This window comes from Choloepus didactylus, chromosome 1, assembly GCF_015220235.1.
Source record: "Choloepus didactylus isolate mChoDid1 chromosome 1, mChoDid1.pri, whole genome shotgun sequence".
In the NCBI taxonomy this organism is placed as follows: Eukaryota; Metazoa; Chordata; class Mammalia; order Pilosa; family Megalonychidae; genus Choloepus; species Choloepus didactylus.
Window position 1 is genome coordinate 196,673,526 of NC_051307.1, and position 17,947 is coordinate 196,691,472.

Below are 17,947 nucleotides of genomic sequence, written 5' to 3' on the forward strand. Positions count from 1 at the left end.
TGTAAGCTAGTTGTTTAACATCTAATAAATCTGGTAGGCCTTATAGCTTAATATAGTGTACAGAGATGTATTTATTTAAACATAATCTCTTCACAGTGTATACTTTCAGGCAAGGTGACTATTCAAGAAGAAAAAGAAAATATTGAAGAAGTTTGCAAGAGGTCTGTAACAATTTAATTACATAACTTAAAAAATTAGCTATCTAATTTGTATCTTGAATGTGGTTTTCATTCTCTGCTATATGTGGGTATGATTTAATTAATGTTTCAGATTTACCTAGATGTAATAGCCATTAAAAGTTCCTTAATGCAAATTTGAACCTTAAAGCTATCACTTTGTTTTTGAGCCATTAAATTAATTTTTGAGGAAAGAATAAAGACTAGTGATAAAACAAAGAATAAAAGGATGTGTATGCACTTTTTATAAGGGGAACAGTGACTGAAATCAGATGAACATTGCAGTTTGCAGGTTACGTGGATGAAGTGATTAGAGTTAGGGAACACTCATTAGAACATGTAAAAATACCAAATTTAGATCTAAGATAATCTTAGAGATCATCTCATCCACCCTTCACCCCCATTTTTATGATGAAGAAAAGCAGACCCAGGTCGGGTGGCAAATGTGTTCATGTGTTTTTATGTTAAGGCAGTGCTTTTCAAAATATGATCCCTGGAGCAACAGCAGCCATCTGGGAACTTGTTAGAGATGCAGATTATTGGGCCCTATCCCAGACTTACTGAATTAGCAACTCTGGGTGTGGGGCCCATCAGTATGTGTTTAACAGGGCCACCAGCTGATCCTGATGCATGCTCAAGTTTGAGAACCACTGTGTAAAGAAAAGGCTAGATAAGAATTAGATTGGCACAGAAGCCTGGTGGATTCATGACCACTTGGAGATCTCAAATAAAAAGTGTATGACGTTAACTTTTTTCCTCCATAAAAAGTTTTGCTTGCAAACTAAAATAATGTCATTGCAAAGCCTGTAGAAGTTTCTCATCAACTTGGCTCTACGGCTACCATCGTGATCAGCACAGCATGACTTTGGGCAAGTCAGTATATCTCCCTGGGTTTCTGTTGTCCAGCCAAAGTAAAAGAATTGTAGTGTGTAATCTCTTTCATTTCTCAAATTCTATAATTACTCTTTGTTTTATGTTACTCTGTTTTTAAATGTAAATTTGTTTTTATTAGAGAAGTTGTAGGTCTACAGAAAAATAGTGCAGAAAACACAGTTACCATATACACCCCCCCTCATTAACACCTTGCATTAATGTGGTGCCTTTGTTACAGTTGATGAAAGAATATTATTGAAATTGTACTGTTAAATATAATCCATAGTTTACATTAGTGTTATTGTTTGTGTTGTACAATCCTATGGTTTTGGAGTTTTTAAATTTTTTAAACTGCAGATTTTATTGAGATATATTCACATGCCATATAATCCATCCAAGGTCTCCAATAAGTGTCTCACAGTATAATCATCTAGTTGTGCAATCATTGTCACAATCAATTTTAGAACATTTTCATTACTCCAAAAAGAAAAATAAAAAATAGACATAAAAAAAGAAAACCCAAAATACCCCATACCCCTTGTCTTCCCTCATTATTGACACTTAGTATTGTTGTGGTGTATTTGTTATGATTGATGAAAGAATAATAGGATATTGCTGTTAACTGTAGTCCATAGTTTGCAATAGGTACTTTTCCCCCATATACCACTGTTACTAACTCTTTGTACAAGTATTGTACATTTGTACTAGTTAATGAAAGAACTTATTTATATTTTTAGTGGTAATCATAATTATCATCCACTATAAGGTGCACTGTGTTATATAAGCCCATATTTTAGCCTCTAGCTTTCCTTCTGGGGACATACATGACTCTAAGCAACCCCTTTAAACCATAATCACCTACAATTCAGCACTGTTACTTATAATCGCAATATATGTTACTCTTTTTGTGTTTTTTGTTTGGGGGGATATGTTGATTACACATATCAGTGACATCCTAAAATATGGAGAAAGGTGAATATATCTATTTTGTATGAAAGTTTTATCTGCATCAGTGCTACAAGTTTCAGCTATTAAAATGTGGCCCCTTGACTGATGGCTTGATGTGCTAAGCCCTCTGTCTTGGGGCTGGCCACTATGAAGCTTATTGCTGCAAGGAGAGGCTAAACCTGTTTATAATTGTGCCTAAGAGTGTCTCCCCTTGATGTGGCCCTCTCTTTCTAACTAAGCCACCTTGGCGGGTGATCTCACTGCCCTCCCCCCTACGTGGGACCTGACTCCCAGGGATGTAAATCTCCCTGGCAATGTAGGATATGACTCCCAGGGATGAATCTGGACCTGGCATTGTGGGATTGAGTACATCTTCTTGACCAAAAGGGGGATGTGAAATGAAATGAAATAAAGCTTCAGTGACTGAGAAATTTCAAATGGAGTCGAGAGGTCACTCTGGTGGACATTCTTACGCACTATATAGATAACACTTTTTAGGTTTTAATATATTGGAATAGCTAGAAGTAAATAACTGAAACTACCAAACTCCAAACCAGTAGCCTTGACTCTTGAAAACAATTGTATAACAATGTAGCTTTCAAGGGGTGACTATGATTGTGAAAACCCTGTGGATTGCACTCCTTTTATCCAGTGTATAGATGGATGAGTAGAAAAATGGGGACAAAACCTAAATGAAAAGTAGGGTGGGATTGGGGGGGGTGATTTGGGTGTTCTTTTTTTATTTTTATTTTTGATTCTGATTGTTTCTGGTGTAAGGACAATGTTCAAAAATAGATTGGGGTGATGAACGCACAGCTATAAGATGGTACTGTGAACAGTTGATTGTACACCATGGATGATTGTATGGTATGTGAATATATCTCAATAAAACTGAATTTAAAAAAAAGTGGCCCCTCTTCTTGCTGTTTTTATTCTCCTGTGGCCCAGGAAACCAACTGAAAAAGCTTATTAGAACTGTCTTTAAGGTAAAAAGTTATAGTATCTGAGTGAGAGTGTAAGTCTTTTCTCTTAAAAGTAAATTCAGAGAAGGATAAGCACTTCATCCCCGGAGGAGAGATTCACGGCGGAGGCACCCAAGGAGAAGGCACCCACGGAGGAGGCGCCCACAGCTCTGGGAGTATTCGGGCAGCATCCATGTGGAGTGACACTTCACTGGAGAAAGGCCATTGGCATCCGGAAAACCTCTGTTAGCTGGGAAGGCACATGGTTGGCATCTGCTTGCTCCCAGGTTGGGTTTCAAAATGGCGTTCTCCAAAATTGTTCAACATTGTTCCAGATGGCACTAGTGGGATCCCCTGCAAGAAGATTGAAGTGAGGCTCCAATTACTCCTCCAGGAAAGTAGGTAAAAAGCCAGGAACTGCGTGGACGGGACACCACAGAGCAATCTGTCTTTGGGCATACTTCATACAACACTCATGAAAACGTGGAACTGCTGAGATCAGCGAAATCTGCACACACCACAAAACTGGGCGTCGACATTAGCCTTCCCTGCAACCTCAGCTGAATGTCCCAGAGCTGGGAAGGGGGAGCAGTGTGAATTAACAGAGCCCCATTCAGCCATCATTTGAGCAGACTGGGAGCCTCCCAACACAGCCCAGCAGCCCAGAACTGCCCTGGGGGGACGGCACTCACCTGTGACATAGCACAGTCATCCCTCAACAGAGGACCCGGGGTGCACAACCTGGAAGAGGGGCCCACTTGCAAGTCTCAGGAGCCATACGCCAATACCAAAGACTTGTGGGTCAGTGGCAGAGACAAACTGTGGCAGGACTGAACTGAAGGATTAGACTATTGCAGTAGCTTTAAAACTCTAGGATCATCAGGGAGATTTGATTGTTAGGGCCACCCCCCCTCCCCGACTGCCCAGAAACACGCCCCACATACAGGGCAGGCAACACCAACTACACACGCAAGCTTGGTACACCAATTGGGCCCCACAAGACTCACTCCCCCACTCACCAAAAAGGCTAAGCAGGGGAGATCTGGCTTGTGGAGAACAGGTGGCTCGTGGACGCCACCTGCTGGTTAGTTAGAGAAAGTGTACTCCACGAAGCTGTAGATCTGATAAATTAGAGATAAGGACTTCAACTGGTCTACAAACCCTAAAAGAACCCTATCAAGTTCAGCAAATGCCACGAGGCCAAAAACAACAGAAAATTATAAAGCATATGAAAAAACCAGACGATATGGATAACCCAAGCCCAAGCACCCAAATCAAAAGACCAGAAGAGACACACCTAGAGCAGCTACTCAAAGAACTAAAGATGAACAATGAGACCATAGTACGGGATATGAAGGAAATCAAGAAGACCCTAGAAGAGCATAAAGAAGACATTGCAAGACTAAATAAAAAAATGGATGATCTTATGGAAATTAAAGAAACTGTTGACCAAATTAAAAAGATTCTGGACACTCATAGTACAAGACTAGAGGAAGTTGAACAACGAATCAGTGACCTGGAAGATGACAGAATGGAAAATGAAAGCATAAAAGAAAGAATGGGGAAAAAAATTGAAAAACTCGAAATGGACCTCAGGGATATGATAGATAATATGAAACGTCCAAATATAAGACTCATTGGTGTCCCAGAAGGGGAAGAAAAGGGTAAAGGTCTAGGAAGAGTATTCAAAGAAATTGTTGGGGAAAACTTCCCAAATCTTCTAAACAACATAAATACACAAATCATAAATGCTCAGCGAACTCCAAATAGAATAAATCCAAAAAAACCCACTCCGAGACATATACTGATCACACTGTCAAACATAGAAGAGAAGGAGCAAGTTCTGAAAGCAGCAAGAGAAAAGCAATTCACCACATACAAAGGAAACAGCATAAGACTAAGTAGTGACTACTCAGCAGCCACCATGGAGGCGAGAAGGCAGTGGCACGATATATTTAAAATTCTGAGTGAGAGGAATTTCCAGCCAAGAATACTTTATCCAGCAAAGCTCTCCTTCAAATTTGAGGGAGAGCTTAAATTTTTCACAGACAAAGAAATGCTGAGAGAATTTGCTAACAAGAGACCTGCCCTACTGGAGATACTAAAGGGAGCCCTACAGACAGAGAAACAAAGACAGGACAGAGAGACTTGGAGAAAGGTTCAGTACTAAAGAGATTCGGTATGGGTACAATAAAGGATATTAATAGAGAGAGGGAAAAATATGGCAAACATAATCCAAAGGATAAGATGGCCGATTCAAGAAATGCCTTCACGGTTTTAACGTTGAATGTAAATGGATTAAACTCCCCAATTAAAAGATATAGATTCGCAGAATGGATCAAAAAAAATGAACCATCAATATGTTGCATACAAGAGACTCATCTTAGACACAGGGACACAAAGAAACTGAAAGTGAAAGGATGGAAAAAAATATTTCATGCAAGCTACAGCCAAAAGAAAGCAGGTGTAGCAATATTAATCTCAGATAAAATAGACTTCAAATGCAGGGATGTTTTGAGAGACAAAGAAGGCCACTACATACTAATAAAAGGGGCAATTCAGCAAGAAGAAATAACAATCGTAAATGTCTATGCACCCAATCAAGGTGCCACAAAATACATGAGAGAAACATTGGCAAAACTAAAGGAAGCAATTGATGTTTCCACAATAATTGTGGGAGACTTCAACACATCACTCTCTCCTATAGATAGATCAACCAGACAGAAGACCAATAAGGAAATTGAAAACCTAAACAATCTGATAAATGAATTAGATTTAACAGACATCTACAGGACATTACATCCCAAATCACCAGGATACACATACTTTTCTAGTGCTCACGGAACTTTCTCCAGAATAGATCATATGCTGGGACATAAAACAAGCCTCAATAAATTTAAAAAGATTGAAATTATTCAAAGCACATTCTCTGACCACAATGGAATACAATTAGAAGTCAATAACCATCAGAGACTTAGAAAATTCACAAATACCTGGAGGTTAAACAACACACTCCTAAACAATCAGTGGGTTAAAGAAGAAATAGCAAGAGAAATTGCTAAATATATAGAGACGAATGAAAATGAGAACACAACATACCAAAACCTATGGGATGCAGCAAAAGCAGTGCTAAGGGGGAAATTTATAGCACTAAACGCATATATTAAAAAGGAAGAAAGAGCCAAAATCAAAGAACTAATGGATCAACTGAAGAAGCTAGAAAATGAACAGCAAACCAATCCTAAACCAAGTACAAGAAAAGAAATAACAAGGATTAAAGCAGAAATAAATGACATAGAGAACAAAAAAACAATAGAAAGGATAAATATCACCAAAAGTTGGTTCTTTGAGAAGATCAACAAGATTGACAAGCCCCTAGCTAGACTGACAAAATCAAAAAGAGAGAAGACCCATGTAAACAAAATAATGAATGAAAAAGGTGACATAACTGCAGATCCTGAAGAAATTAAAAAAATTATAAGAGGATATTATGAACAACTGTATGGCAACAAACTGGATAATGTAGAAGAAATGGACAATTTCCTGGAAACATATGAACAACCTAGACTGACCAGAGAAGAAATAGAAGACCTCAACCAACCCATCACAAGCAAAGAGATCCAATCAGTCATCAAAAATCTTCCCACAAATAAATGCCCAGGGCCAGATGGCTTCACAGGGGAATTCTACCAAACTTTCCAGAAAGAACTGACACCAATCTTACTCAAACTCTTTCAAAACATTGAAAAAAATGGAACACTACCTAACTCATTTTATGAAGCTAACATCAATCTAATACCAAAACCAGGCAAAGATGCTACAAAAAAGGAAAACTACCGGCCAATCTCCCTAATGAATATAGATGCAAAAATCCTCAACAAAATACTTGCAAATCGAATCCAAAGACACATTAAAAAAATCATACACCATGACCAAGTGGGGTTCATTCCAGGCATGCAAGGATGGTTCAACATAAGAAAAACAATCAATGTATTACAACACATTAAAAACTCGAAGGGGAAAAATCAATTGATCATCTCAATAGATGCTGAAAAAGCATTTGACAAAATCCAACATCCCTTTTTGATAAAAACACTTCAAAAGGTAGGAATTGAAGGAAACTTCCTCAACATGATAAAGAGCATATATGAAAAACCCACAGCCAGCATAGTACTCAATGGTGAGAGACTGAAAGCCTTCCCTCTAAGATCAGGAACAAGACAAGGATGCCCGCTGTCACCACTGTTATTCAACATTGTGCTGGAAGTGCTAGCCAGGGCAATCCGGCAAGACAAGGAAATAAAAGGCATCCAAATTGGAAAAGAAGAAGTAAAACTGTCATTGTTTGCAGACGATATGATCTTATATCTAGAAAACCCTGAGAAATCTACGATACAGCTACTAGAGCTAATAAACAAATTTCGCAAAGTAGCGGGATACAAGATTAATGCACATAAGTCAGTAATGTTTCTATATGCTAGAAATGAACAAACTGAAGAGACACTCAAGAAAAAGATACCATTTTCAATAGCAACTAAAAAAATCAAGTACCTAGGAATAAACTTAACCAAAGATGTAAAAGACCTATACAAAGAAAACTACATAACTCTACTAAAAGAAATAGAAGGGGACCTTAAAAGATGGAAAAATATTCCATGTTCATGGATAGGAAGGCTAAATGTCATTAAGATGTCAATTCTACCCAAACTCATCTACAGATTCAATGCAATCCCAATCAAATTCCAACAACCTACTTTGCAGACTTGGAAAAGCTAGTTATCAAATTTATTTGGAAAGGGAAGATGCCTCGAATTGCTAAAGACACTCTAAAAAAGAAAAACGAAGTGGGAGGACTTACACTCCCTGACTTTGAAGCTTATTATAAAGCCACAGTTGCCAAAACAGCATGGTACTGGCACAAAGATAGACATATAGATCAATGGAATCGAATTGAGAATTCAGAGATAGACCCTCAGATCTATGGCCGACTGATCTTTGATAAGGCCCCTAAAGTCACCGAACTGAGCCATAATGGTCTTTTCAACAAATGGGGCTGGGAGAGTTGGATATCCATATCCAAAAGAATGAAAGAGGACCCCTACCTCACCCCCTACACAAAAATTAACTCAAAATGGACCAAAGATCTCAATATAAAAGAAAGTACCATAAAACTCCTAGAAGATAATGTAGGAAAACATCTTCAAGACCTTGTATTAGGAGGCCACTTCCTAGACTTTACACCCAAAGCACAAGCAACAAAAGAGAAAATAGATAAATGGGAACTCCTCAAGCTTAGAAGTTTCTGCACCTCAAAGGAATTTCTCAAAAAGGTAAAGAGGCAGTCAACTCAATGGGAAAAAATTTTTGGAAACCATGTATCTGACAAAAGACTGATATCTTGCATATACAAAGAAATCCTACAACTCAATGACAATAGTACAGACAGCCCAATTATAAAATGGGCAAAAGATATGAAAAGACAGTTCTCTGAAGAGGAAATACAAATGGCCAAGAAACACATGAAAAAATGTTCAGCTTCACTAGCTATTAGAGAGATGCAAATTAAGACCACAATGAGATACCATCTAACACCGGTTAGAATGGCTGCCATTAAACAAACAGGAAACTACAAATGCTGGAGGGGATGTGGAGAAATTGGAACTCTTATTCATTGTTGGTGGGACTGTATAATGGTTCAGCCACTCTGGAAGTCAGTCTGGCAGTTCCTTAGAAAACTAGATATAGAGCTACCATTCGATCCAGCGATTGCACTTCTCGGTATTTACCCGGAAGATCGGAAAGCAGTGACACGAACAGATATCTGCACGCCAATGTTCATAGCAGCATTATTCACAATTGCCAAGAGATGGAAACAACCCAAATGTCCTTCAACAGATGAGTGGATAAATAAAATGTGGTATATACACACGATGGAATACTACGCGGCAGTAAGAAGGAACGATCTGGTGAAACATATGACAACATGGATGAACCTTGAAGACATAATGCTGAGCGAAATAAGCCAGGCACAAAAAGAGAAATATTATATGCTACCACTAATGTGAACTTTGAAAAATGTAAAACAAATGGTTTATAATGTAGAATGTAGGGGAACTAGCAGTAGAGAGCAATTAAGGAAGGGGGAACAATAATCCAAGAAGAACAGATAAGCTATTTAACGTTCTGGGGATGCCCAGAAATGACTATGGTCTGTTAATTTCTGATGGATGTAGTAGGAACAAGTTCACTGAAATGTTGCTATATTATGTAACTTTCTTGGGGTAAAGTAGGAACATGTTGGAAGTTAAGCAGTTATCTTAGGTTAGTTGTCTTTTTCTTACTCCCTTGCTATGGTCTCTTTGAAATGTTTTTTTTATTGTATGTTTGTTTTCTTTTTAACTTTTTTTTTCATACAGTTGATTTGAAAAAAGAAGGGAAAGTTAAAAAAAAAAAAAAAAGAAAAAAGACAAACAAGGAAAAAAAAAAAAAAAAGATGTAGTGCCCCCCTTGAGGAGCCTGTGGAGAATGCAGGGGTATTCGCCTACCCCACCTCCATGGTTGCTAACATGACCACAGACATAGGGGACTGGTGGTTTGATGGGTTGAGCCCTCTACCATAAGTTTTACCCTTGGGAAGACGGTTGCTGCAAAGGAGAGGCTAGGCCTCCCTGTATTTGTGCCTAAGAGTCTCCTCCTGAATGCCTCTTTGTTGCTCAGATGTGGCCCTCTCTCTCTGGCTAAGCCAACTTGAAAGGTGAAATCACTGCCCTCCCCCCTACATGGGATCAGACACCCAGGGAAGTGAATCTCCCTGGCAACGTGGAATATGACTCCTGGGGAGGAATGTAGACCCGGCATCGTGGGATGGAGAACATCTTCTTGACCAAAAGGGGGATGTGAAAGGAAATGCAATAAGCTTCAGTGGCAGAGAGATTCCAAAACGAGCCGAGAGATCACTCTGGTGGGCACTCTTACGCACACTTTAGACAACCTTTTTTAGGTTCTAAAGAATTGGGGTAGCTGGTGGTGGATACCTGAAACTATTAAACTACAACCCAGAACCCATGAATCTCGAAGACAGTTGTATAAAAATGTAGCTTATGAGGGGTGACAGTGGGATTGGGAATGCCATAAGGACCAAACTCCACTTTGTCTAGTTTATGGATGGATGTGTAGAAAAGTAGGGGAAGCAAACAAACAGACAAAGGTACCTAGTGTTCTTTTTTACTTCAATTGCTCTTTTTCACTCTAATTATTATTCTTGTTATTTTTGTGTGTGTGCTAATGAAGGTGTCAGGGATTGATTTAGGTGATGAATGTACAACTATGTAATGGTACTGTAAACAATCGAAAGTACAATTTGTTTTGTATGACTGCGTGGTATGTGAATATATCTCAATAAAATGATGATTAAAAAAAAAAAAAAAAAGTAAATTCAGAGAAGGGGCAAGATGGCAGCATAGAGAGGTGTGGAATTTAGTTAGTCCCCTGGAGCACTTAATAAGCAATCAGGAACAACTAGTAAATAATCTGTAACAACTGCTGGGGGACAACTGTGACTGTCCACACATTGTACACCAACCTGGATTAGGTGGAGTGGCTGAGATCACAGCATAAAAACTGTAAGTAAAAACTGCAGAATGGTGCCAGAAACCCCGTCCCCCCATGGCAGGCTGAGTTACAAGACCTTGCTGTGGAAGAAAGTAGCGTTTGCAGAGCGAGTGAATATAGCTCAGCCTAGCTCCAACTGGGGTTTTAATTAACAAATGTGGACTGCTGAATGCAAGCTACAAAATAGACAAACCCCTAACAAGCAGCAAAGCACCCTGAGGTTGCTCCCAGTGGAGAGGAGGTGGGGCTGATGGAAAAAAAATTAAAAAAAATACAGAGGTGTGGAGATGAGTGACAATAGAGAGCAAGAAAACCCTTGTGCCCTAGGAAAGGGAGCCTAGAATACTGGGTGTTCTCTCTGACCAGTGGGCAAAACTGAGGGTCTGTGGACTGGCTCTGAAAGGGAGCTTTCTTTCCCTTTTTCTCTCTCAACCTGAGTGGCTCAGTGGAGAAAGCCTCAGCCATTTTCAGTTTGCAGCTCTCTGACCCAGACAGGGGTTTTGTTAACAGAGTCAGAGAGACAAAGGAGTAATTTAAATGCAGAAGATAACTCCCTAGGGGGTGTATCTTCCCTAAGAGGAAGGAGATGGGGCCCAGCTCTAGTGTCAGCCCTCCTTTCAAAACTCAGACCCCAAGGCCTGGGATAAAACAGTCAAAATAGAAAGAATCTAAGCTGAGAACTAAAGGGACAACACTTCTTCACACCAGTCAGGAGCGACAGGCTGACAGATGCCACCTGATGGGTAGTTTAGGAAAAGTACAGCGGCTAAGGCCTCACAGGAAAGTCTGTCAGTCTTCTAAGACACAACCTTGGGGAAACTTGACACTGAATATAGCCCCATTCTGAGACCTGAACCTGTTCTTGTCTGGGAAAATCTGATTGGGGTAACCAAGAAAACCAGATGCCAGACAACAGAAAACTACAAATTACACTAGGAAAAATGAAGATATGGCCCAGTCAAAGGAACAAACATACACCTCAACTGAGATACTGCTTCACTTTAATGGAACAGTCAATTAAAGATTTTCAAATAAATATGATAAGTCAATTCAAAAACCAAGTCAACAAGTTCAGGGAAGATATGGCAAAAGAGATGAAGGATATAAAGAAAACACTGGGCAAACATAAGGTGGAAATTGAAAGTTTGAAAAAAACAACTGACAGAATCTATGGAAATGAAAGGCACAGCAGAAGAGATGAAAAACACAATGGAGACATACAACAGCAGATTTCAAGAGGCAGAAGAAAACATTCAGTAACTGGAGAACAAAACACCTGAAATCCTACACGCAAAAGAACAGATAGGGAAGAGAATGGAAAAATATGAGCAGTGTTTCAGGGAATTGAATGACAACATGAAGCTCATGAATGTATGTGTCATGGGTGTCCCAGAAGGAGAAGAGAAGGGAACAGGGGCAGAAGCATAACAGAGGAAATAATCAATGAAAATTTCCCGTCTCTTGTGAAAGACATAGAATTACAGATCCAAGAAGCACATTGTACCCCAAACAGAATAGAACTGAATAGACCTATGCCAAGACACTTAATAATCAGATTATCAAACGTCAAAGACAAAGAGAGAATCCTGAAAGCAGCAAGAGAAAAGCGATCCATCACATACAAAGGAAGCTTCATAAGACTATGTGTGGTTTTCTCAGTAGAAACCATGGAGGCGAGAAGGCAGTGAGTGGTGGGATATATTTAAGATACTGAAGGAGAATAACTGCCAACCAAGAATCCTATATCCAGCAAAACTGTTCTTCAAATATGAGGGAGAGTTTAAAATATTCTCTGACAAGCAGACAGTGAGAGAGAGTTTGTGAACAAGATTCCTGCTCTACAGGAAATACTAAAGGGAGCACTACAGACAGATAGGAAGAGACAGGATTGAGAAGTTTGGAACACAATCTTGGGTGATGGTAGCACATTAATGTAAGTATGCTGAGCAAAGAGAACTGTAAGTATGGTTGAAAGAGGAAGGTTAGGAGCATGTGGGATACCAGAAGGAAAGAGGAAAGATAAAGACTAGGACTGTATAATTTAGTGAAACTTCGAGTGCTCAACAAGTGATAAAATGTACAAATATGTTTTTACATGAGGGAGAACAAATGAATGTCAGTATTCCAAGATGTTAAACATGGGGTGGTATTGGGGGGAAAATACAATCAATGCAAACTGGAGACTATAAAAAAAAAGTAAATTCATTTGTATCTATCAGTCACCTCAGGTTCTTCCTTCCCTCTCCCTTGCTTATGTTCTTTATTTTTCTAGATAAGTGACCTCCAGATTAAATGTTTCTAAAATTGATTTTATACACTCACACATAAACAGTAAAAACTGTTTAAGGCAGCAACTCTGGAACAATAATATTTTTTATATCTTCTCCCCAAATGAAGCTCTCAAATACTTCTACAGATTTATTGTATATATTTTCCTGAAGAATAATTTAGAATTCATTTGTTTCATTGCATCATTATTAATATAATTAATCAAATTAATGATATTAATCAAATCAGTATTAAGCATTGTTATAATAATAAAATAATTGAATGTTCTTTTCTGGATTAGAATACCAGCTTAGTTCCTCCTGTAACCTTTGCCTGGCATGATCAAAAATATTTTTCTCTGGTTTTGACCCCTACCACTCACTTCTACCACTATCTCAGCCAATTATTGATTTTCTGATTAAAACAGAAACAATTTATTGAGAATAAGGTGATTAGAGTTTTTGAATTTTGAAAACTCATAATATTGTAGGTAGCATTAGGTTGTATTTCCACTTATTGATTCTTATTACTTTGTTTTTAAAATAAATTTAAATTTTGATTTTGTTTTTTCGACCTCCACAGCAAAGATTCCAAAAATGCAGAGATTATGGCTGGTGAATGTCAGTTAACAGCACTGGGCCCAAAACCTCTGTGCTTAACAGTGCCACCTTTGAATCTAAGTGCTCCTCAAGAGGACACAATATTGAAGCCCTGGATGAATGGTACTGTTTTCTTACTAAAACTATGTAGAAGATTTTTCCACTGGAAAAAAAAAGAAAAAGAAACAATTTATTAAAATTAGAAGGTTTGTGTACAATTACTTAGTACTTTTGATGGAACAATTTCTGAAATATCTGCATTTATGTGATAATGATAATACAGGTAAATTACAGATTATATCTGAAATATTTGTATTTTAATTGAGTATATTTGTGCTCATTTTTTGATAATTCATAATGCTTTGAACAAAATAAGTTACATTAAAGAATGAATTTAGATACAATAAACTCGCTCCTCTGTACCTTCCCATTACTGAATTCATGCTACTTGATGTTGTGTGCTATAGTAGCAAACCCATGATTATCATGGTTTTATCTTTAAAAACTTTACATGCTTCATAATGCAAATTAACTGCAGAGCTATGCACCAAAAACTTTGATTTATTCCAGATTATATCTTGATGCTGCCATGGTAAAAAAATGAAATGGTTTAAAACTAATAATATTTTTATTTATTTTATCTTTAGAAAATATTGTTTTTAAATGTTCTAATTCTCATTTTAAAAGACCAAACATTAAGGGATATGGTGTCTGGGTTTGCCAGTAGTTTTCTTCCCTTAGAATCATATATTGTACCTAATATTTGTCTATTTAACATAGAGACATATGCTGGTATGTAACACTTTTAAGAAAGTGCCTTCAGTTTACAGTGAGTTTAAAATTTTAAATTCCGGTCTAGGAACAGTTAAGGACACCTAGAATGTGAATTATTTTGTATTTCCCAGTTACACACTATGGTAGCATAGTCTCTAAATTGAACATAACTATTCTAAAATGAAGCTTTAAAGTAGTTAGTCATGATTGTCTTGTTTCATTGTTATGAAGGGAATAAGTTGTTACATATTGATATGTAATATCATTCTTAATCATTTCTAGATTTCAGATTTCCAGGAAAACATTCTCTCTTAAAATTGAAGAATCCTGAAATTTATGAAGTATTTAAGAGGGAAAAAAATGTAGGGGTAAGTTCCCCACTTAAAAAAAAAAGTAATATACTTATAAAACACTTACTTTGGACACCCTCTGGTTATATTTCTTCTTTTTTGTTTTTTAAGCATTTCTGAAAATTATCTGGATATTAGAATGAGGGGTGGTGGTAAGAAGTGGAAAATAAGTAGTGACTCAGAGGGTATTGAAAAATAACATGAGGGTGAAAGCAGACATGGGAGACCATTCAAAACAGAAAATGCAGGATCTGTGGTTCCCAGTGATGAAGAAGAAAAAAGAAAAAGGAAGTTTGTTGTAAAAAAGTTTAACTAGATCATTTACCTTTTTCTGTTAATCAGAAAAGCTGAGAAGAGGTTTGGTGCTGATAATTGCATCTGAAAAATGCATATTATAATAGAATTAACTTTTAATAAAAATAAGAGTAGGTACATGGGGCGGGGGAAGGAATGTATAAGTTTTTAAAAACATGTACAGTAAAGTAAAATAGCAGTAATCTTGAGGCGATGTTTTACACTAATGGAAATTGAGAAAATTTACAAATCACTTTGATTTTTCATTAGTTTTCAAAATATGAATTGTTTGGAGATTTATTTTTTTCCTATCAAATTGGCAAGCAATTTATCTTGATACTGCTTTGGGTATATAGTATTTCTGGTTGCTTCAAATGCCTTCTCACTTGATTATAGTATATATTTTGCATTTAACACCAGAAAGGAATTTATCTGATTTTCTAGGTGTTCCAGAAGCCACTAGGGTTGATGATACCCCATAGATACTGCAAATTTCATTTTAATACGTTACGTGGCTGTGAGCGATCACAATGCAAGTTTGCCCATGTCCCTGATCAAGGAGATGAAAAGGTAAAATATTCAACATCTTTGAAGTAGAGATTGCTTTAATAACTCTCTCAATCATGCATTTTAATTCAGATTTTCATTGACTCCTAATAGCATGGATGAACAGTGTCTGTTCTTGGAATTATACAAAGGAATCATAAATATGTATTTTTTTATGTCTGGCTTCTTTTGCTTCTTTTTATTTTTGAGATTCATCTCTCTTTTTTTTCACTAATTATGGATGTTTCCCATTGCTGTATAATATTCTATTGTGTGAGCATCTCAAAATTTATTTTCTTGATAAGTATTACTGTTGATGAGTATTTGGGTGGTTTCCTGATTTTGAATATTATAGTAGTGTCTTCTGTGTGTCTTTTGGTGAACACACATATACATCCTAAAGCATTATACTTAAGAGTGAAATTGCTGTGTTGCATAGGGTCTGTATATGTTCTGGTGGGGGGGTAGTGATTCTTCACTGTAGTTTTACCTTACATTTTCCTGATGATTGATGAAGTTGAACATCTTTCCACGTTTAGTGGACATTTGGATTTGCTCTTTTGGGAAACATCCAAATCTTTTGCCAGTGTTCTATGAATTGTCTTTTTCTTATTGATCTATAAGAATTCATTATATATTCTGAATACAAGTTATATACAAAGGTTTATAAATATATCTTTTCCTACTCAACAGGTTGCTTTTTCACCCTCTTAAAGTTGTCTTTTGATAAACAGAATTTCTTAATTTTTATGTTGTCCAATTGTCAATTTTGTTTCCTTTTGTTAACTTTTTGCTTCCTATTGAAGTACTCTTTGTCTAGATCATGATGTTCTTTGTTTTCTTTTAAAGTTTTCTTGTTTTACCTTCTTCATTTAGAACTCTAATCCATCTGGAATTGATTTTTGTTTGTGGTGAGAGAAAAGGGTCACAATAAATATTTTTTCCCTGTGGCTGTCCTGTCCAGTCACTTGTGATAAATCAACTGACTGCATATGAGTGGATCTATAACTAGCCACTCTGTTGTTATCCATTGGTCAGTATGTTTACCCTTATATCAGTAAATGGTTATTTTTTATATTACCTAAATGAGGCTTTTGTAGTGAATTCAGTACACATTACAAATCTATGAGTTGACCTAACATCAACTTCTTTATTCCAATGCTTTAAGCTCATTTTAAAAATTCTTATTAAGCAAAAAGATAGGACTAAGATTTATGTAGTTTTTAATGAAACATAGAAGGATAATTTTACATTTTTTTTTACTTTTTCAGGTTTGCATGGATGTGTTTAAGAAATATATAAGTATCAATGAGCTGTGTTTGCTGCAACGTGCAGGTATGAATCAATGGAATTTTTCTAATAAATTGATTAATGGGGATGTTTGAAACAATGTGTTATGTGTCTTATAATTGAAAGTAAATTCAGTACCTTGTAAGTATAAAAACTGAATGCCTTACCTGAGAATGGTTCTGTTGTTCTTAGGAAGGATTAAAAATAAGTGTGGAACAGTTGATTGTACACTTTGTATGACTGCATGGTATGTGAATATATCTCAATAAAATTGAATTATTAAAAAAAAGTAAGTGGAATTTTGGCTAATCTAACACTGTAATTTATTTACACACTAATATTTTAATGACCTAGAAATTTTATTTACAAGTATAAGATAGAGGAAAAAGGTATTTTCAATCAGTCTTAAAATCCATCTGGAGGGATTTTTCAGAAGCTGGATCTTCCCTCCTATTTCAGCTGTTTCTCTTTACTTGTAGCCAGTATAGCACTGGTACTGGACTCTGTGCAGTTCCCTAAAATGCCAAGCTATTACAACATCAGTGCCACTGCTCTCTCTACCCAGGATGCCTCTCCTTCCACACCCTTTCCTATGACAAAAACTTATTTATACTTCAAGTCTTAGTCATATGGAATAGGATTACCTCCTCTATTAGACCCTTATTTGACCCAACAACCCCATTTTATTCTCTTCCCTTGTCTCCTCCTACTAGATCATGAGCCCCAAGAGGACAGGGACCAAGCTTTCTTCATATTTGTCACCTTGACACAGCCACCAAAGCCTCTATTGTAATAGAGGACTTTAGCTTCTTATTCATCTGCTTGAAATCTCATTCATCTAAAGACAAAAACTCTGACAAGTTTACTATTTATTTTATTGGCAATATCATTTCCCAAAGGATTAGAGGAAGCCCCTGAGAGAACTGCTAGTTTGAATTTATTCCAAGAAGAAGGAAGTAGTTAAGGTAGAAGTACTAGGAATCTGTATAGGGAATGCACCTCTCAACTAATGGGTTGTGATAACCAGGGGAGACACTACATATGGTTAGATATGGATGAAGAAAAGAGGGTGAGACAGAAAAGATGCAAAACGCCCTGTTCTGGTTATCTAAAGCTGCCATTGTGCAAAATACCAGAAATGGATTGGCTTTTATAAAGGAGATTTATTAGGTTACAAATTTACAGTTCTAAGGCCATAAGTGTCCAAACTAAGGCATCAACAAGAGGATACCTTCACTGAAGAAAGGCTGATGGCG

At 37.1% G+C, this 17,947-nt stretch overlaps 1 protein-coding gene across 4 annotated transcripts in view; it reads left to right on the forward strand.

Moving 5' to 3' along the window:
• The window catches only part of TOPAZ1 (testis and ovary specific PAZ domain containing 1), a 122,001-nt gene that overhangs the window by 32,751 nt on the left and 71,303 nt on the right, over window positions 1-17,947 (forward strand). For all 4 annotated transcript variants that reach the window (XR_005218685.1, XM_037848577.1, XM_037848585.1 and 1 more), the window contains exons 5-9: window positions 97-161; window positions 13,421-13,560; window positions 14,494-14,579; window positions 15,300-15,425; window positions 16,673-16,736. Coding sequence is in view for 3 of the 4 variants with exons in the window: in XM_037848577.1 (XP_037704505.1) it covers window positions 97-161; window positions 13,421-13,560; window positions 14,494-14,579; window positions 15,300-15,425; window positions 16,673-16,736 (481 nt within the window). In the remaining variant the exon portion in view is untranslated. The remainder of the gene's footprint in view (window positions 1-96; window positions 162-13,420; window positions 13,561-14,493; window positions 14,580-15,299; window positions 15,426-16,672; window positions 16,737-17,947) is intronic.